The 20,897-nt window shown below is 44.2% G+C and overlaps 4 protein-coding genes across 4 annotated transcripts; 3 read left to right on the forward strand and 1 right to left on the reverse strand.

Annotated features, from left to right (window-relative positions):
- Window positions 1–1,245: 1,245 nt before the first annotated feature.
- On the forward strand, window positions 1,246–8,297 carry PCOAH_00042930 (Myosin; the record flags this gene model as incomplete). Its single annotated transcript, XM_020061077.1, has 7 exons — window positions 1,246–1,284; window positions 1,577–1,612; window positions 1,903–1,957; window positions 1,980–2,083; window positions 2,274–2,385; window positions 2,500–8,075; window positions 8,199–8,297. 7 exons carry the CDS (start codon window positions 1,246–1,248, stop codon window positions 8,295–8,297), a joined length of 6,021 nt encoding a protein of 2,006 aa, XP_019916343.1.
- A 1,119-nt stretch (window positions 8,298–9,416) lies between these two features.
- PCOAH_00042940 (DNA-directed RNA polymerase subunit) lies at window positions 9,417–15,734 on the forward strand (the record flags this gene model as incomplete). Its single annotated transcript, XM_020061078.1, has 5 exons — window positions 9,417–13,827; window positions 13,974–14,806; window positions 14,952–15,157; window positions 15,301–15,513; window positions 15,677–15,734. The coding sequence occupies 5 exons, from the start codon at window positions 9,417–9,419 to the stop codon at window positions 15,732–15,734; spliced, it is 5,721 nt and encodes a 1,906-aa protein (XP_019916745.1).
- A 994-nt stretch (window positions 15,735–16,728) lies between these two features.
- PCOAH_00042950 (Uncharacterized protein) lies at window positions 16,729–17,901 on the forward strand (the record flags this gene model as incomplete). Its single annotated transcript, XM_020061079.1, has 1 exon — window positions 16,729–17,901. One exon carries the CDS (start codon window positions 16,729–16,731, stop codon window positions 17,899–17,901), a length of 1,173 nt encoding a protein of 390 aa, XP_019916447.1.
- Window positions 17,902–17,939: 38 nt separating this feature from the next.
- On the reverse strand, window positions 17,940–18,893 carry PCOAH_00042960 (Transcriptional regulatory protein sir2-like protein; the record flags this gene model as incomplete). The annotated part of the gene is made up of 1 exon (XM_020061080.1): window positions 17,940–18,893. One exon carries the CDS (start codon window positions 18,891–18,893, stop codon window positions 17,940–17,942), a length of 954 nt encoding a protein of 317 aa, XP_019916283.1.
- Window positions 18,894–20,897: the final 2,004 nt, after the last annotated feature.

The following is a 20,897-nucleotide window of genomic DNA, read 5'->3' on the forward strand; positions in this document are numbered from 1 at the left end:
GGGGTGCTCCCGCTTGGATTGCCCTCAAGGAAGTATCCCCTTGTTATGACGCTGAATAGGACAAGTGGGCTCTGCGCCGCGAAACGGTTTCATCGCCAAACGATCAGATGGGAAAAACCCAATTGAACTTATGCACAGTCGATTGGTGAACAGCCGAGTGTAGTTAAGCGGCATTATTGACCCATCACACCGTCATGCACCCGTAATGCGTGTCGTAGGATACCCCTAACCGTCCACCCAAAAACGCACTGGACAAAGTATCCTCTCTGTCACGAAAATTACCTCATCTCCAAATGGGAAGGATGTTCTTATCCTCAGGCTTATCAACTGTATGAATGTTTCCTTCCTTTCTGAATGCCACTGGGCAACGGTCGGAAGGGTTGACTTCACTTTAGTGCTGCCCCAATTGATTTTTTTTTTTTTTTTTTTTTTTTTTTTCTTGCTACTATGGGGCATACGCAATCAGTTCGCTTGCATGTACCCAGTGAAGGCCCTTCACCGAGGGGGTCCACAGAAGAGCAGGTTAGCAAACCGGCAGGGCGGCGGGATGATGAAGCCGTGCCTCCTTTTACGAGGTGTCACCTCCCCCCAACACACACACAGTGGCACTTCCGTTAGACTTCGAAATGGAAGCGGCAGAGTGTTTCCCCCTCCCCAAGCGAGCTCGCTGCGTTGCAAGTATTATTCGATCGGGGGGGTACCCAATTCGCCATTCGTCCGTCACGCAATTTGCCTTTTTCATTACGCCCTTTTTAAACTTTAACTGTGGCTTACCTTACCTTTGCTTTTTTTTTTTTTTTTTTTTTTTTTTTTCCTCATATCCCCTGGCGCGGGAAAAACCGGGTCGTACGTTATACAATACATGTAACATTGGGATTTTTTTTTTTTTTTTTTTTTTTTTTTTTTTTTGTCATTTGTTGAGACTTGACTTGGCAGGACTTCTTCATATTTTCTCCCCCCCTAGAGAGGTTCAGTGTTCCTCTTCATCCTCTTCTTCGCCTTCTTCCTCGTCGTCCTCCCCTGCGTGCCTCTTTGCACGTCCTACTAAGTTTGCAAATTTTGTCCCTTTCGCAGAAATAATCCCGCCAAGTTTAGCGCGTCAACTTGGGGATCCCCGCGAAGCGGAAAAGAAGGCAAATGGGGGAAAATAAAAGCATACGCTCATGCATACATAAGGAAGTTTTTTTTGTTTTTTTTTTTTTCCAGTTTTTTTTTTCATGCGATGTACTTGCGGAGTTCGTCCAAATGAACGTTTATACCATTTTGATTCATTCGTCCATGCGAGTGTGGCCCTTCCCACTAGGCACGCATGAGGATTATGTGCTGCGCTAGCTAAAGTGCGTACATAACCGCTAGGACATGTACTCCTCTCCTGGCACTTTTGCTTTCTCGACGAGTGTCACCTGCACAGCAGTTGTGCCTTCCCTACGTCTTCTTCATACTCCTACACCTCTCTTTTTTTTTTTTTTGTCTTTTTGTCACACTAGCTCGGAGTTCTCACAACCACAATTTTGCCGCACTGTTACAACGCCGCTCCTGTTGTGCTTTTTTTTTTTTTTTTCTTAATTCCATTGAGTGTGTCTATGCGCTGAGGTCTTCCCTAAGTGAGTCGGTTACTCTTCCCAGGAGGAAGGAGACTCCCCAGGGTGACACTGCTCGTTTTGTGCCAACTGTTAACCGCCACACCGGGTAGGATAGCACATAGAAGCGAAAGTAGAAACGGTGAAAATTGCATGCACAAAGAGGAAAGATCAATCCCGTCTCATTCATTGGATGTCATTTTTTGTCTGTGTTATGTTTGGGGGGAGAGGGACACTCCTGACCAAAGCACCGTCTTGTTAGCGTATCGTCCTGCCACTGTGTCGTCTTGTGAAGGCATCCCCCCATAGTACCCCTTTTCAGAACGGCGTAACCCACGTCACAGAAGGTGAGCGCCCTGGAAGGGACGACTCCATCGGTAAACCACGTTCCACCTGTAGGAACCGATCAAAACAAAGACGAATGCGAACCCACCCCCCATGTCATGGATTCTGTTAACAAGTGCGTCATCGGGACGAAGATTTTCGTCAGGGATAAACAGAAGGTAAGTTTTCCCAACCATGGGAAGAGCTCCCTTGGATATGCATACTCATGTCGTTAGTAGGATGTCTTTCCGGGCAGCATCTTTTTTGTTTTCCCTTTTTGAGGGCGTTACCGGTTGCTCCGTTGGAAGCACGCAAATGTATTATCTTTCAGTTAAATAATCGCCCCCCCATTAATTGCCCCCCTGTCAGGTGTGGGTCTGCGCCGAAATCATAAAGGAAGAAAAGGATCTGGTGGCCAAGACGGAGGATGACGAGATCGTTGTTCTGAAGGAGAAGGACGAATTCTACCTTAGAAATTTAGGTTCGTATGTGCGCCCCGATGAGTAGGCGCAACGTGAGTCGTCCATAATAACAAAAATGTGATTCCCCCAGGATGCGTGTATCATCTGATTTTTCTCCCTCTTCCCACCCGTAGATGTATTCGATTCAAGCGGTTTGTCAGCCCCCGCGGATTTAACGAACCTAACGCACCTACACGAAGCATCCATACTTCACAGCTTGAATGTTCGGTTTGACATTGACGAAATATATACTCTTACTGGACCGATTCTAATCGCCGTGAACCCATTTAAGGTTATACCAGATCTGTACTCAGATGACATGCTAGCTAAACATGTGCAGCCGATTCAGTCCAAAAGTCCACATATTTTTTCCACAGCGAATAGTGCATACCTAGGCATGTGCCAACATAATAAACCTCAGACGATACTAATAAGTGGAGAATCAGGTGCAGGGAAAACAGAATCCACAAAGTACGTGATGAAGTTTCTTGCTTGTGCAGGTTCAGACATTAAAAAAAGATCCCTCATTGAGTCACAGATATTGGAGAGTAACCCCTTGTTGGAGGCGTTTGGAAATGCAAGGACGCTGAGGAATGATAATTCGAGTCGTTTTGGAAAGTACATTGAATTGCAGTTCTCCTTGGATCGAAAAGGGGGGGGTCAGTACTACACCAAGGGGAAGCTGTGTGGCGCGAAGATTCGGACCTACCTTCTGGAGAAGGTGCGGGTTTGCTATCAGCAGGAGGGCGAGCGCAACTACCACATTTTCTACCAGCTCTGCAGGGCGGCCAGGGAGGCGGCAAAGAAAACGTCCAACCATGTGGCTAACAAATCAGTTGACGAGTCAGTTCACGAATCTCCTAGTAACGTTTCCAACACTTCCAACTCAGACGACTTGCCTTCGGAGCCGCCCCGCGAGTACCACTTCCCCGTGACGGAGAAGTTCAGAGACCCCGACATGGGTGCCAAGTCGGTGAACATAAACCTGACTGGCTTCCAAAGTCATGAACACTTCCGCTATTTAACCAAGTCGAGCGTGCATGAGCTGAGTGACGTCAACGAGCTGGAGTTGTTCGAGACGACGGTATACGCCATGCAGACCATCGGGATAAGCGAAGCGGAGCAACACCAAATTTTCCGTGTGTTAGAAGGGATCCTATACCTCGGGAATGTCCTCTTCAGTAATGACGATAGTAAGGAAGAGTGTCGAATTTTGGAGGATTCTCTTTCTGATTTGAAAAAGGCTGCATCTTTTTTAGATGTAGATGCAGAAGAATTGAAAAATGCACTCTGTTATAGAACCATTGTAGCGAATAACGAGTGCTATAAAAAGCCAGTGAATGCAATCGCAGCGAACGATATCAGGGATGCACTAGCCAGAGCCATTTATGGATGTCTATTCCTTAAGGTAGTCGAAAGGACCAACGAATCCGTAGGGTTTTTAGAAGACACGAATCTGGTATTCTGTGGGGTTCTGGATATATTTGGGTTCGAATCTTTTGCAGTAAATTCATTCGAGCAATTGTGTATCAACTACACAAATGAATGCTTGCAACAATTTTTCAACAACTTCATATTTAAGTGCGAGGAGAAGCTATACATAGATGAGGGTATCGAGTGGGACCCACTAGACTTCCCCGACAATGCAGATTCAATCAATTTACTTGAATCCAAACCGTATGGTGTGTTCTGTATGCTGGATGAGGAATGTTACGTTCCATCTGGAAAGGACAAAACCTTTTGCAGTAAAATTATTAGCAAGCACAGTTCTTCCTCTGTCGGTTCTGGAAACAGCAAATTTATGGCTGTGAAGACGGACCCCTCCTCTTTCGTGATTGTTCATTTTGCGGGAAAAGTTACTTACAATTCGTCGGGATTTTTGGAAAAGAATAAAGACCAGTTGTCGGCAGACGTACAGAAGGTACTTCTGCACAGCCAGAGTGAATACACCTCTTCACTCTTCGACAAACATTTACGAAGAAACGTCGAAAAAAAAAAAATTCAAACGGTTTCAAGTGAATTTAAGGGACAGCTTCATCAGCTCATGAAAAGAATCAAAGAAACTGAACCCCATTTTATTAGATGCATTAAACCGAATAATCAGAATGTACCCGACATTTTCGATCGTGTCTCTGTGAATGAGCAGCTCAAGTATGGGGGAGTGTTACAAGCAATTAAGGTTAGTCGTTCTGGGTACCCTGTTAGACTTACACACACGGACTGCGTGAAGGATTACTCTATTTTGCTACACAAAGGAGGGAAGAAGCTGTTTCGGGATTATGAAACCAAATCATGGGCTCAGAAGGCCACCTTCGTTCTCAACCAGCTGCATCAGTGTGATGACATACAGAACTTGGTTCGCTCGCTAGGCGAGGCGAAGCAACGGCGTCAGATGGAAGAGGCCGCAGTCAGGGGGGGTGTCAACAAGGATGCTAATGGGGATGATAAAGGCACTCCTCATAGTGGCATGAACATCGCCAACGCGACCTGCACCTCTGAGAGCACCCTCATCTGGGCGGTGGGTAAATCACTCTGCTTCTTCAAAAGCGAGGCGTACAACATTCTGTCTACCCTGCGAAGCGATTTCCGATCCGCTCAGGCAATAATCCTACAGAAGAACTACAAAGCGTACCGACAGAGGAAACTATTCCTGATGATGAAGAGGAAAGTGGTGTTGCTGCAAAGGTGGATTAGACGCATCCTAATGGCCATTCGAAATGAACGCACGAAGGTGCAGAGAGCTACACAACTGATCTGTCTACACATATATGGCTACAGCGTTAGAAAAGCTTTCCTACACAAGAAAAAGTGTGCAACAATTATACAGGCACATATTAGAGGCTACTTAACAAGGAAGCATTACAAGGAGTACAGGATTAACCACTACGCAAGCCTCATCAAAGCGACGTGGAAAATGTATAAACAGAGGAAACACATGGCTAACATGAAACAGGCTGTGGAGAAAATCCAACTGAAGTGGAAAGGAATCCTAGCGAGGAGGCAGTTAAGGAGACTAAAGGAGGAAGCCAAGGAAGTCGGAGCGCTTATTCAGAGAAACCAATACTTAGTAAAGGAAATAGAAAAAGAGAGGAAAAAAAAAATGGAAGCTGAAAACAAACTGTTGAAAGCTTTCGCCAGTGTAGATAAGCTAGCCAAAAGGGTTGACTTACTCGAAAGGAACAACCGGGATAATGAGAATGTGATTAAGGGATTGATGGAAAAGATGACCCAGGCGAATTCTCCATCCAGTAGTGAATTACCTAGCGAATGCACGAGGATAAGGGTATCCCCTCTGTCCCGCAAGGAAGACACTGTAACGGAGGCATCCACTGCAACTGCCGTTACAAGTGGGTCTCCCGATGTGGACACACTTCCACGAGGAGAGGACATACAGAGCCTCCTCAGGAAGGTTAAAAAACTAGAATCGGAAAATAAGGAATATCTGAAAAAGAACAACACTCTGAATGAACGTTACAACCAGCTGCTGGGGATTTTGTCCCACTTTAAAAAGAAGGACATGTGCCTTGAGTGTGGGCAGCAGGCAAAAATCCCGCAGAGAGGGTCATCAGGTATGCAACGACGCGTCACAGAAGAGCATGGTGAGAATTGGACTGAACAATCTATAGAGAAAAGGGTCACACGAAATGGAGAAAAGTACGATGAGCAACTGAACGTGAGAAGAACAACCCACCGCCAAAAGGGAAGGGACGTAGACATACTGATGTGCGGCCCTAAGGGTGTTGGAAAGACGAGTCTGTTGGAAGATCTGTTTGTTCGAATTGGAGATGAAGTAAACCTTAACTTGTTACGAAAAAATAAAAAAAAAACTACAGACGAAAGTAACTCATTTGTATACGATACGTATGTAGTGACGCATAAGTCCTGTTCAGTGAAGATTTGTGATTGTATGTATAGTTGTAGTAGGAGTGCAGAAGAAGGTCTGTTCAGCTTAATAAAGAATTCTACATGTATAGTTGTTGTGTTCGACTCAAGTAACAGTGATTCGATCCACCCAGCGTTGCACCTGCTTCAAGAAGCGGCCCTAACAAACGTGAAAAGAAGGACCAAACTGTATCTACTAGAGAATATATTTAACGAAAAAATAAATATGAAGCAGAACACATGTGATGTATCCTACTCATTGAAGGTAGCCAAAGCATGCAGTGCCCATTATGTTAAGGCGCTGGATATATACGATATAGTGAATAATTATGTGTGTGGAACCAAGTCCTACTTGTGTTCCCTTCCTGGGCAGACATACCACATGCAGAGGAAGGATGACGTCCTTCCGTGGCAGTACTCGGATAAGTACCACCAGTTGGTAAAACAGATTGGAGAAGGTCTCCCTCCAGGGCATTACAACAATGCATATCTACATGCACACAAAATGGAGGACACAGACAAATCCGTCATAGAAACACTGCTCCATGTGAATCATCTGAATTTACCCCCCGGGGAGGAATGCCCTCCAAAGTATTTTACAGCCAAGAGGGACGAACAGACAGATCAGGATAACAAATACAACAGTGTGTACTCCATGGTTAGCTCATTTAAATCCCTTTGTAGTGTTAATCAGAAGAAGAATTCACACATGCAATTTCTGCGCGAGTCTATGCCGTTGAACAGTTACGTATATGGTAGCAAGAAATATAACGTAGAAATGGGGAAAGGTCTGCAGCCAATCTATGAAGTCACACTGAAGGGAAGTGTACCCATCACTTATTTACTCATGGGACGTGACTCCATTAACAAAATGCACACGCTGCTGGCCGTGGGGTGCAAAGACGGAATTATATACATTTATAAGTGTTTGCGAACCCCCCTGGAGAGTGCCCACGGGGGGCACTACTTCTACCAAGGTGGGGGCAGCAGTGTAAGCAGCCCAAGTAGGAAGAATGGCGTAAACGCCGTCAACCCTGTTAGTGATATTAGTGTTGTTAGTGCGGTTAGTGATGTGAGCGGCGAAGACAACGCAAACATCACGTCGGCCAAACTGATGACCAAACTGTCGGGTCACAAGAAAGCCATTACTTGTCTCGTTTTCACATTCACAGAAGAAAAAATTATTTCCTCTTCAATTGATCGTACCATAAAAATATGGGAAGTAAGTACTGGATTTCTATTGAAGGTTTTTTCAGACTCATCTGCAACTCTCTCCGTTTTGTTACTCCCAACGAATCTCGATCTGTTCCTCTGCTCCAACTGTACATCCCTCCTTCGCATCGTAAACGTAAACACGGGTCACGTTAATCAGAAAATAAAACTGGAGAGTGAAATTAGGACACTAGAGATGGATGACACTGGGCTTAATATCTTTGCGGGCTCAAAAAATGGAACTATATATATCCTAGAAATAGTACACAATGAACGTTTAGAGATTCGGTTCAAGTTACTCTTCTCCCTTTCACCAATAACCTGTATAAGATTTGTTCCCAAACAGCCTCTCCTCAGTTCTCCCCTTATCATTGTAAATTCGTGTGACAATCACATGGGTATTATCGAGTGTGTGTATGGGTCCAAGGGAATGGTCCTCACAAGTCTATCCGTTAAACATCGTATTAGAATAAATCACGCTCTGTTACCCATCCGGAATAGCTACTCCAAGTTCGGCGGCGGTTGGGTCATTTCCGGTTCTGAAGATGGCAACATATATATTTGCTCCCTCCTACCGCAATCCAACTATAGACTAGTCTTCTTAAAACATCACAAGGTAGGGCATGCGGCGGAGTAGAAGCGGACAAACCATGCTTCCCCTCTGGATACACCAATTGTCACCCCGCTTTATTATTATCCACTCATTATTATTCCCTCATTATTATTATCCCCCCCGCAGGCACCCGTCATGGCCGTGGTGGTAAACGACATCGACACGCTCATGGTGTCAGGCGACTCCAAGGGAAACGTGGTCTTCTGGAGGCGCGCGTTCGTGTAGACCCGAGGGAGCGCGTTCCAAACCATTTGTCCATTTAGGTGGCATGCTCCGATTGGCTTCCCCTCATGAGAAGCAGCCTTATAAGGAGAGTATGCAACAGATCGGTTCGCACTCCCCCAGTTGCAAAAAGAAAAAAATTAAACAACTTGAATTTTTTTTTTTTTTTTTTTTCATTTTTGTGGTAAATATAATGTGTCCCCAGTTGTCCATGTATCACGTTTTTTCTCGTTGTACTTTTCAATTTGTCGTCTACCGTCCTACTTTCCTTCCTTCAAACTACCTCAAAACGGAACAATGTCTTACCAACCTCCTTTTTTTGAAAGCCTCCCCACCGTGAGCTGCTGACAATTGGGCATCATGCAGTGCCACACTTTTGCTACCCTGTGTATAAATCGCCTCGCCATTTTTAAACCATTCGTGGAGAGATTGGCTCTTTGTTTTTTTTCGTCCTCCCTACCCACTTATCTTTTTCTGTGCTTTGGCGTTTTGTCGCAACAGGACAGCCGGATGCTCCCCCGCTGGCCAACATAGGGCTCGCTTTTCCCTACTATGTTCCGGGGCAAGGGAAAAAAAAAAAAAAAAAAAAAAAAAAGCATGAAGAGGGTGGTGGTACGGGTACATAAAATTACGCCCCATTTTGTGTAGGCACCAAAAAAAAATTTAGTGATATCCCAAAACGGGAACTACAGAAGAGAAAAAAAAAAAAAAAAAAAAAAAAAAATTGATAATTAAGAAGCATTGCACAACGGAGGCCTGCAATCGCTTTTTTGATTTTTATTTTTTTAAAATTTTCCCCATTTTGCTCATTATGTTATAGCTATCCGGCGGGTAGCCACTACTCCATGCACAACTGGGGATTGTGTTGCCATGCCTGTCGAGTAGAAGTCTGATGCGGGGGTTGCGATGCCCCAAAGTGGCGCTTCCTCATTCTGGTGAACGGTACAGCCAACAAGTTTATTTAAGGGGGAAGCGTAGTGAAGATCGTCGTTTCTGTGATGCTTATTGGGAAGAAGAAAAAAAAATCCGATAGGGGAAGGAGGAGACCTACCTTGTGGGGTTTCCTCCATCAAGGGTGAGTCTTCAGGTGGGACAGGAAAAAGTTCATCCCGTGTTGGAACAATGGTGGGGAAGGCAATAAACATGGCGGAGTTGCAACGGAAAGCGGTAAACATGGAGGAATTGCGGGTAAAATCGGTGGATGTCGATGAATTGCGAAGGATAATTCAGCGGAGCAGCCTGCGGAAGGGATTCGTCCAAGATGTGAAGAGCAACTGGGAAATTAAAAGTCTGCAATTCGGAATTATGAACAAGGAAGAAATAATAAAATGTTCGGAAGTTAGAATTTTAAACAGAGAAATGTACAAAAATAATACAGGGATACCTTACCCTTATGGCGTCTTGGATCTGAAGTTAGGGGCGCACAAAAGTAACGCCCTATGTGAAACATGTAACAGAAATTTTATGAACTGTTCAGGTCATTTTGGATATATTGAATTGAATTACCCGCTTTTCCACGTGGGCTACTACAAATACATCATCTACATTTTGTATTGCATTTGCAAAGTCTGTTCACACATTTTGCTAACCAATGAGAAGCTAGAGTTTTATACGAATCTGAAAAGACGCACAGTGGAAGATAAGTTTTTCAAAAAACACATTTTTAAAAAAATCCTAAACAGTTGTAAAAAGGTGACCAAGTGTTACCGTTGTGGATACCCTCAAGGAGTTATCAAAAAAATCATAAAACCGAGTTTGGATCAATTTATGAAATTGAAACACGTCATTAAAGTGAAGGAAAATGGGAAGATGGTAATTAAGGAGGATGATTTAAATAGCCTCTACGTTTTGAATCTTTTTAAAAATATGAATCCTTACCATGTGAAACTTTTAAATGTGGAAAATCCAGAGAAACTACTCATAACAGCGCTGTTGGTACCGCCTAACACGATTAGACCGTCCGTTATAATTGACGAACACGGCACAGCAGAAGACGATTTGACGTGTATTCTCTCAGAAATTACACAGCTTAACAACACAATCAATAACCAGTGCAGTAATGGTTACCAGACAAATCAGTTTCTAGGTAATGTAGAATTTTTGCAGCTTCAGATTACGAGGTTTATTAATAGCGATTCCCCTGCTGTGTCTCAGTTACTCGCTACACAGAATATTTCTAAACCTGGTAGAGGAATCTGCCAAAGGTTAAAGGGAAAAGAAGGCAGATTCAGGTGTAACCTATCCGGGAAAAGGGTAGACTTCTCAAGCAGAACTGTCATCTCACCGGATCCTAATATCTCCATCGATGAGGTCGTCATTCCGGAAATTATTGCTATGAGGCTGACCTACCCGGAGAAGGTTAATCGGTACAACATGGATAGGTTGAAGAGGCTTATAAAGAATGGCACGAACACGTGGCCTGGGGCAAACTACATCATTAAGAAAGCATCCCACCAGAGGAGTTTTTCAAGTGGGATTGATGGTGTAACCACGCAGGGGGATTCAATCATCGATGTGGTGAAGCGGTACGTCGGGCAGGAAGGGGGGGGTCCCCACATCAACGGGCAATTTACATCAACCCCTGACCTGGCAGATCCGCGTAGAACTAACCCTACTATTAACAAAATCAGCCTAAAATATGCGAACAAGAAATTTATCATTGAGAACCTCCAAGTGGGGGACATCGTGGAGAGGCACCTAGTAGATGGAGACATCGTCCTGTTCAATCGGCAACCATCCCTCCATAGAATGTCTATTATGTGCCACAAGGCCAGAGTGATGAAGTATAAAACCTTTCGATTCAACGAATGTGTGTGCTCTCCGTACAACGCCGACTTCGATGGGGATGAAATGAACTTACATGTACCACAAACGGAGGAGGCAAGAGCAGAAGCCCTATACCTCATGAATGTAAAGCACAATTTGATAACTCCAAAAAATGGAGAAGTTATGATTGCCTTGACACAGGACTTCCTTTCAGCTTCCTACGTCATCACGAATAAGGATACCTTCCTCGACAGGGACTCCTTCTGTTTACTCTGCTCCTACTTCTCAGATGCAAAGGTAGACATAGAATTACCCGTCCCAGCGATTCTAAAACCGAAGGAACTTTGGACAGGCAAGCAGTTGATAAGCGTCCTCATAAAGCCAAACAGGAAGGAAAACACAATTATCAACTTTGAAATGAAAGAGAGAGAATATTCTACAAAAAATGGAGACCTCAAACATATGTGTCTGAACGATTCGTATGTGTGCTTCTATAAGTCTGAATTGATTTGTGGCTCCTTAGGGAAGAAGGTTTTGGGGTCCTCTAAATATGGCTTGTTCTACTACCTCATTCATCACAACTCCTCCTACGTTGCGCTCAAAGTTATGAACCGTTTTTCAAAACTCACCAGTAGATACTTCTCCAACAAAGGAATGACTATAGGGATTGACGATGTAACCCCATCGGAGACCCTCATTCAGAAGAAGAAGGACCTCCTCCAGGAAGGTTATGAAAAAGTTAACAAGGAAATAGTTCTCTATAATGAGAAAAAAATGCAGATACAACCGGGATGCACTTTGGAAGAAACGCTAGAAATTAAGGTAAAGAACATTTTAGATGACCTTCGGAACGATGCAGGGAAGACGTGCAATCAGTACTTGCACCAATTGAACAAACCACTTATCATGTTTAACTCTGGAGCTAAAGGAGCTCTCATCAACATTGCACAAATGATTGCTTGTGTTGGACAACAGAACGTTACTGGCCAGAGGATTAAAAATGGGTTTATTAATAGAACTCTGCCTCATTTTAACTTCCACTGTAAAGACTCCGAAAGTAGGGGGTTCGTGCAGAACTCCTTCTACACGGGTCTTAATCCAACCGAGTTTTTCTTCCATACTATGTCGGGTAGAGAAGGTCTTGTCGATACGGCTGTTAAGACTGCTGAAACGGGGTACATGCAAAGGAGGTTGATGAAAGCGCTGGAAGACTTGTCCATCCATTATGATTACTCAGTCCGATCTTGCGATAAACAAATTGTGCAATTTATTTACGGGGATGACGCACTGAACCCGTCCTATGTGGACAACAACAATTCGTATGCTCATCAGTTTGACAAAATTTTCGATCACATTACTTCCATTTCGTCGAGCAATATTCTGCTCTCCTATGGGAAATATTCCCCCGGTTTGCCCGCTTCGCTAGCCGCTTTGCCAACCGGTTTGCGGGCTACCCCCATTTCGTGCATCATCAACCGGGTGGTTTCCAAAATGAGCGACCCGGACTTGGGGCCCTTCATCCCCATGTCACACGACGAGCACTTTGTGAAAATGGTCATGGAGACGGCGGAGCGACATCCCAGGTGGGGAAATCATGCAACAACAGTGGAAGAAGAAGTGGCCCACGGGGGAGGCCACCCAGATGAGAAACCTCACCATGGTGCGTCTTCCGCCGTGGAAATAAAAGACAGTGTATGTTCCTCCAAGCGGGAGAAGAAACAGCCCAAACGTTTGAAACAATCGAAACGGCTGAAGCAACCGAAACAGCAGCACCCCGAAGATGAGGTCGATAACTGCGTCCTGCCGCCACAGAAACATCAATCCATTGCAAGATTTGTAAATGATTATCGAAACGTAGTAGAGATAAAGAAGCTGATTGATAAGGATCAGGTCTGCCTGAGTGAATCGGAAAAGAAACTCGTACGAAGTATGTATAATCAGATGAGCAAAAACGTGGTGAAGAAAATCGAAATTGTTAACACGGTGTATCGATCCGAGAGGGAAAAGTTGCGTAGGAATAAGCAGTGTCAAGGAGGGACCAACATGACGGGAGTGAAGGATGCTGTGCGTGGAAACACCAGTAGTGCAGATGCACAGGGTGGTTCTTTCCCCAGTAGGAGCAGGAAGAAGCACACACAACCACATAGCGGAACGAATGCAAATCGCGAAAGGGATGAAGTAACCCGGTTGTATGAAAGCAAATTGTACAGGCAAATGATAAAAAACGTTATCGCATTTGTGAGTGTATTCGAGTATATCGAAAAGAAGAAGCAACACTACATCCTGCTACCATATGAAGTTATACAATGGACGAACTTTCTTCTGAACTACCTACCAGAGTTGATGCCAACAAACATATATGCTCACACGAAATTGTCTCAGAGGGAAAGTCCAACCCACCAGGAAAGAACCAAAACGATGAATATCTACATGAAGGAAATTAAAAAGTGGTTAATAGTGAAGGCCATCAATGTATATAAGTTTTTTAAATACAAGAAGGGGGTTGATTTGATGAGACGGAGTGACTACCTCGACTTCGTCTGCACAGAAACGTATGAACCATCCTATCGATACATCTTTTACGATTATCCATTTGTTAACCTGAAGCAGTTGTATTTGTTCATTTTTTTTAATGTGTCAAAGTACTTTAAGTACATCTCTGCTCCGGGGGACGCCGTGGGGTCCATCTCGGCTCAGTCCATTGGGGAGCCCGGCACGCAGATGACGCTCAAGACGTTCCATTTCGCAGGTAAGATGAGTGCATCATGTGGAGGGTAAGGAGTCTCCGTAGTAGTACTGTCGAGGTGGTTCTCCCCATCTGTGGTGTGTACCCCTTCCCTCACAATTATACTTGCGTCATTCACCGTTTCATTTTTTTATGGCTTCCCTTTTACGTGGCTTTCCCCCCCGCAGGCGTGGCCAGCATGAACGTAACCCTGGGTGTGCCAAGAATCAAGGAAATTATAAACGCGTCGAGCAATATACAGACGCCTATACTGAATATCCCCCTCCAAGTGAAGGACAATTACAACTTTGCCCTGATGATGAAATCCAAGTTGGAAAAAACTACAATCAGGGACATCTGTCTGTACATAAAGGAGGATTACACCCCACGGGGCATCTTCCTCTCTGTCAAATTCAACGAGGAACTCATCCACAACCTTTTTTTAAACATAAATGCCTACACAATTAAGGACATAATAATGAGGCAAAGTCACATCAATAAGATTAAGATCAACAGGATTGTTGTAGAAGTGGTGAATACATACAAGCTACACTTGTCGTTGAAGAATGATGAGTTTTTATTTTTTCAAATCGAGTCTCTGAAGAAGGGACTGCTCGATCTACTCATTCATGGGGACAAGGATATAAAGCGGTGTATCATTAAGAAGGAGGAGGTGGACGTCACGGACGATGAGATGGACGTAACGGGGGAAAAAGAACCGGACAAGGGGGCAGGTGAACTGTCTATGGGAATGCCCACCCTGTCGGAAGACCACCATCCCCACGGCAAAGATCCCCCTACTGTTCATGGTGAAGACACTAAGCACACTAAAGAAGAAGAAGCCACCGAGAAGGAATGCCCTGGAAAGAAAAGCCACAATGAGGAGAAGCTGAGAAACATGATGGAAGCCTTTAAAACACAAATAAAGGAAGAAATGTTAAAAAGGGACAACCCAGAAGCAGAAGAAGAACCCATTATCAACTTAGACACGATCAATGTCGACACGTTAAATTTGGAAAAAGTAGACCTAAACCAAATAAGGCATGAGAAAATTGACTTTTACGATAAAGATGGTAACCTCTACAATGGAGAGAATGACCCGGAATGCGAAAAAAAAAAAAAAAAAAAAAAAAAAAAAAAAAATTATTTACTCGATCCTTGTGGAGGGAAATTCGCTGAACTACGTCCTGGGGTTGGAGGGAGTAGACTTCAAGCATATTATTTCCAACCACGTGATTAATGTTTTTCAAGTGCTGGGCATCGAAGCCGCAAGAGTGACGATCATAAATGAGATAAAGAAGTGCGTAGAGGCGTATAGCATAGACATCGATATCAGGCACATCATGCTGCTGGCGGATATCATGGCCTTCACGTAAGTCTGTCTGACGTGTGTTTGCATCACGGGGGAGTGTTAATGTGGGTGCTTTACACCTGCATGTATCCACCCATTTCCTTTTTGTCGACTGTTACCATTACTTCTTCCCCTTGTCACATTTCCTCATTTCCACCCCACAGGGGAGATATCCTCGGGATAAACCGCTTCGGCATTCAGAAGGCCAGGCACAGCACACTCATGCTGGCGTCCTTCGAAGAAACCAACGAACACCTCTTCGTTTCCTCGTTCTTTAAAAATAAGGACGAAATAAACAACATCAGCGAGAGCATCATTGTGGGAAAAAACATCCCCATTGGCACGGGCGCCTTCCAGCTCCTCTACGACTACAAATTGTAAGTTCTTGCAAATGGTGAAGTGAGGTCATTCACGGTTTAGCAAGAGAGTGACCAGGCGAACGACCAGGCGAACGACCAGGCGAACGACCAGGCGAACGACCAGGCAAGTGAACCCCCACATATGCTTACCCCCTTTTTTTCACCTTTCCCCCCCCCGCAGCAACCGAGAGGAAAGGAAACTCACCCTTCTGGAAAGGGCGCAGCAGGAAATGGCATGACGGAGAGATGTCGTGAAATTGGCACTACCCAATGGGAAGGGAAACCAAGCCAGCTGAACGGGAAGAATCAAGTGCCCATCTAAGATAGCATAGCGTGGGGGAGTTTCCATTTTTAAATCCCATTTTTGGGAACCACCCCTTCCTTTTTAACAACCCATTTGGAGGGGGAAAAAAAATTGCGGGCAATAACCCAGACCGACGCTGCTCCCACCTCCAGTGCGGTCCACCTATTTTTGTTTTCACCTTCCGATTTGTTTAGCACACACATATACACTTACACAAACATATGTGTATGTGTATATACGTATGCATGTCTATCTGTTTGACCCCCCTTTTTTTTTTTTTTCTTTTTTTCGAACCTCTGAACTGTATCAGTTTTTAAATGCCCTTCGCGCCATGTGCGAAGAAGCAACGGGGAGAATGCCGCTCCACGCCACCCACGTTGTGTGAAAAGGTAAAAATGGCCGACGACGATTCTTAGTTGCATAATGGAGATTATAATATTGAGGCAACTTTTTTTTTTTTGGCAAGCGGTTGTGGGTCGCCAACCCATAGTGGGGTATTTTGCTTGCGTTTTTTTTTTTTTTTTTTCCCTGCCAGATAAAGTCCCGCACTTTTTTTTTTTTTTTTTTTTAACTTCCCCATATCGCTACTTCGAAATATGGCTAGTAGCTAATCTGTAAGATGTATCCTCCGAGCAACTGGCCATCTTTGAGAGGGAAAGGAAAGGCACCTCCTGCGTGGAACTTCGCGTAAGTGGGTCTACTCCAGTTTGTTTGGTCATCGTTCATTTCTTTACTATTTTTACTATCATTATTTTATTATTTTTTTTCCTACTTCTTTTGTTTCTTATACGTTCCCCACTTATCCCCCCCATGGTCTTAAACTTTCCTGACCCGGGAGACCTTTTAACACCTTGGGGATGTAGCGAAGAAGGGGGTTGCCGCTACGAGGCAGTTGCCAAACCACCCCATTTCCACCCCCTGGCTGCCAAATGACGGACTTCCAGACGGCCTCCGCCTCCCTGGAGGAAATCAAAAACATATGCAGCGAGCTGCTGAACGCAACGGAGGAAGACGTATTCAACAAGCTCAGTCTCTACCACGAGTTGGAGGAAAAGTTGAAAAAACTACAACCAATAATAACGCGCATACGTATTCGTAGGAACGAAAAGGACGAATCGAAAAGGACCTATGGAGTAAAGATGATGAAAAATGTGGACACCCTCCTCGAGAGGTATGACCTGGTTTACAACATCTATGAGGAGGAACTAGCCATTTTTAAAGAGAACTACGAAATTGAAAAAAAAAATATAATGGCGAAGAAGTTGCTACAAGAGCAACAACGGAAGGAGCATGAAGCGCAGCTAATCAACAGGGGGCGAGAAGAAACGAAAATGGAACACTTAAAGATTCAGAGGATGAATGAAGAAAAAATGAGGACTCTACAAAACACACAAGAGGATTATGCACAGAGGATGAAGCGGGTGGAAACTATAAAGGAGATTATTCAGGAGAAGTGTAACTTCCTCTGTGACGAGATTGCTGCGGCGTGCGACCGTGGTGCGGCCGTGGAGTACGTGTATACGCAGCTGGGGGGGCCTCCGGGCGGTGCGAACAAGCTGGCCAACACGCCCAACATCATCAACGCTACAAACAAGGCGGTCCACCTGGTGGATTGCCTCTACTTGGTGTACAAGCAAAACGAATTCAAGCCATTCAAAGAGGCACTGCAAAATATCATCGAATATTTAACCCACTTGGTGAAAAATGTCGACAGCGAAGAAATGAAGCTCATCAATCTCATGAACCAACAGTTCCAAAAAAATATTCTCTCCAAGAAGGGCACTCTTCTCCTATTCGTTTTAATTGGGTACGTAGTGAAAAAGGCGGGGGATGTGATGCATGTGCTGAAGAAGCTTAACAGGTCAGTGGACGAGAAAAACATTTACATGCACTTGGAGGAGCCAGACATTGCTGCTGACTATGAGGGGTGGAAGTGCTGGTACGATGATCTGCAAACTGCACTCGATGTGCTGTGTTCCTTCTTCCGCTGCGTGAACAAGTACTCTGACGTCCCAGCGGACGAGCAGGTGCAGTCGGCTTTTTTGTACTTGCGGGGGAAGTTTGGCGAGCAGAACCACGACGTGGGAAGTGTAACAACGTGAGAAGTACAACAACGTCCATATTGGTGCGCTGAGCCTCATCACCGATTTGCCGCGTATCCCTGTGCGGTGTTGACTCTCTGCTTAGTTTTACCACTCTGAGAAGCTTTACCAATTTGTGCTCCTTCACCAATTTGCGCTGCTTCACCAATTTGAGATGCTTCCCCACTTTGAGTCGCCACCCCACTTTGAGTGGCCTTCCCCCCCGTGAGTATTTCGGAGATAGTCACCAACTCGCTGAACTTGGCTGCAACATGATAATCAGACAAGCGATTCGTGATGTACGTTTTGGATATATTCACCTCCACAATTTTTTTCTTCTTCCTATGGGCATAGTAACATAAGTTCGTAGCAGTCGACACAGAGGATGAAGTACCGAGAACCAAAAGAAGGTCACAGTTCGCTATCTCCTTCTGGGCTTGTTTCAAAAGTGCCTTGGGAATTACTTCTCCAAAAAGAACAACGTTAGGTTTAAAAATACCTCCACAAGGACACTCTGGAGGTAACTGATGCATAAAGTGGGAAGTTTTCTGTAGCATAATTTTATTCAGTTGAATTGTCTCCCTACATGTGCAACAACGTGCTTCGAAAACACTTCCATGCAGGGGAATTACTTTGGAGTTCCCACTTTCCTCATGTAAACCATCAATGTTTTGTGTGATCACTGCTTTTAAGTACCCAAGACTTTCTAAAGTGGAAAGAGCTATATGTCCTGGATTCAATTCGATCTCATAATCTGATGAGATATCTCTAATAACTTCCCAGATTTTTTCTGGTGACTTCCAGAATCCCCAAATGGTACCATATATTTTTGGGTCATATTTACTCCAGATGGAGCTATTGGCGCCACGGAAACTTGGGATGTTACTTTCGGCGGATGTGCCTGAGCCTGTTAGGGCCACTACGTAGTTGCATTCCTTTATCATGCACGCTAGCTCCTCCAGCGTGATGCTCTTCGTCATCCTCCTCTTGGCGAATATCATTAAATTCCCCATTGGGATATTCTTACATGCTGAGCAGGGCGAATTCACCGCAAGGGTTAGCACCCGACTGTTTAGAAACCTCTCTTATGCTTGTTTCGCTTATCAGGATGGTGACGAGCTTGCAAAAGAGCAAGTACGACAAAATGAGTTCACCTGAAATCTGGTGTAATCCCCCCCTCAGGCACAACAGGTAACTCGGCAAGGTGCCAATTTTTTGTTGCAAACAAATGGCATACCATTCAATGTCTACGCGATGCCGAAAGTTGCTGCCACTTGTTTGCTACCACCGACATGATTGAACAATTTAAATAGCATTGTTAGCACGAAGAGGAAGCAATTTTTTTTTTTTTTTTTTTTTTTGCACAAAGGAAAACAGGGGTGAGTTGACCGATGCGCTTTTTTCCTTTTGCTTATCTGCATGCACGCATTTTATTGATGCGATTTTGACGTACCAAAAAGTGCGCTTACAAAATGGGACGCAATTGGTACATCCTCCTTTTCTCACTTCAATTTTTTTTTTCTTTTATTTGGCTGCTCAACAGTGGCGCGTATTCCCCCGATCGAAACGCCTTTACACTTTAGCAATTTTTTAAAAAGGGAGTAAAAATCTGTGACTGCTCAGAGATGCCATTCAGACAGGTAGAGTTGTGTGTGCGTATAGCCCACTTTTGTTGTGACTTTTTTTTTTTTTTTTTTCCATTTTGGCTAGCTGATTGCCATTTGGCTGCCTAATGAAGAAATAAAGTTACTTTCCCCAATTCAACCGAGCTAATAACTTAGCCCCTTTACGTTGCTAATGCGGGCATGCCAATATGAACAATTCATAGGCACAAAAAACATACATCTTTATTCACGCGTAACAGACGAACCTCCTCACCCATTAGAGGAACCGACCAAAAAGGCACATCATAACCTGGTCAACATATTTCCTTAAACCTCCATAGTAATATACCTCAGTTCGTTAACACGGCCTCCCTCTCCAACACACCCCTCACACCATTCCAGCAAATACCAACTTGATGGAACTGCTTTAAACCAGATGAGAAGTGTGGGAAGGTGGCTAAATGAAAAAACCTTCCAGATTATCTAATTAGCTCATCTAAAGAACGTGCATCACCTCGCCCGCCCAATTGGAACGGCCCATCCTCCATCCATATTATACGTATTTAAAATGTATATGTTCACGACTTCCGCCACTTCTGCTGCCCTACCACCATACCCTTTATTTTTCTTTTCCACTTTTAATGGCGTCCTTTCCTTTTGTGTGCCCCTCCGTTTTGTTACGGCAAAATCAACATGACTTAACAAGAAGGTGCCCCGAGGGGGCGTTGAAAATGCCGGGAATATGAAGGGGAAAATCAAAACAACCCTCCGTTGTTTCTCCACCTACGCGCTGATCCAGACGGACCATCAAATACCCCACAATAGCCTTAAAAAATTAAGAACTAAAGGGAGGAAAATGATGACCAACGGAAAAACGTTTCAGCCGAAGAGCAACGAAAGGTCACGATTTTCTTTTTAGGTTAAAATAAAATAACGATATAATTTCATGCGTATGAAACGAATTAAATCGTTGAGTGTAGTTTTAACCAGGGAATATGGGGTAGGGCGTTATTCGTTTATTCCTCAGCAGGCCGTTTGTGATAGGTGAGCGGCACGCGTGCGAAGTTATCCACCCGTGTTTTACACGTATATGCATAACTACGCACGAGCGACACGCCTTTGGCTTGTTTAATCAGTGGCGACTGCTTTGGATTGGCCAAAAAAATGTGATCCTTCCACTTGCCAAGGGAAAAAGAAGGAATATTAATAAGGGGGGGTGGAAGAAATGCATAAAGGTACACCTTCATTCTCATCACTGTAACAAGAAAAAAAGATAGTTCACATCCCTTTGAGTATTTTCAATACACGGAGGAGGTAAAACAAAAGATGGGTAAAAGAAGGGTGGAGAAAGTTATACAGTCATGGATGGTAGTTTTTTTTTATCCTTTGCATTTGCGAAGAGGTAATATATGT

The sequence above is a fragment of the Plasmodium coatneyi genome, chromosome 12 (genome assembly GCF_001680005.1).
Source record: "Plasmodium coatneyi strain Hackeri chromosome 12, complete sequence".
Classification (NCBI taxonomy): Eukaryota; Apicomplexa; class Aconoidasida; order Haemosporida; family Plasmodiidae; genus Plasmodium; species Plasmodium coatneyi.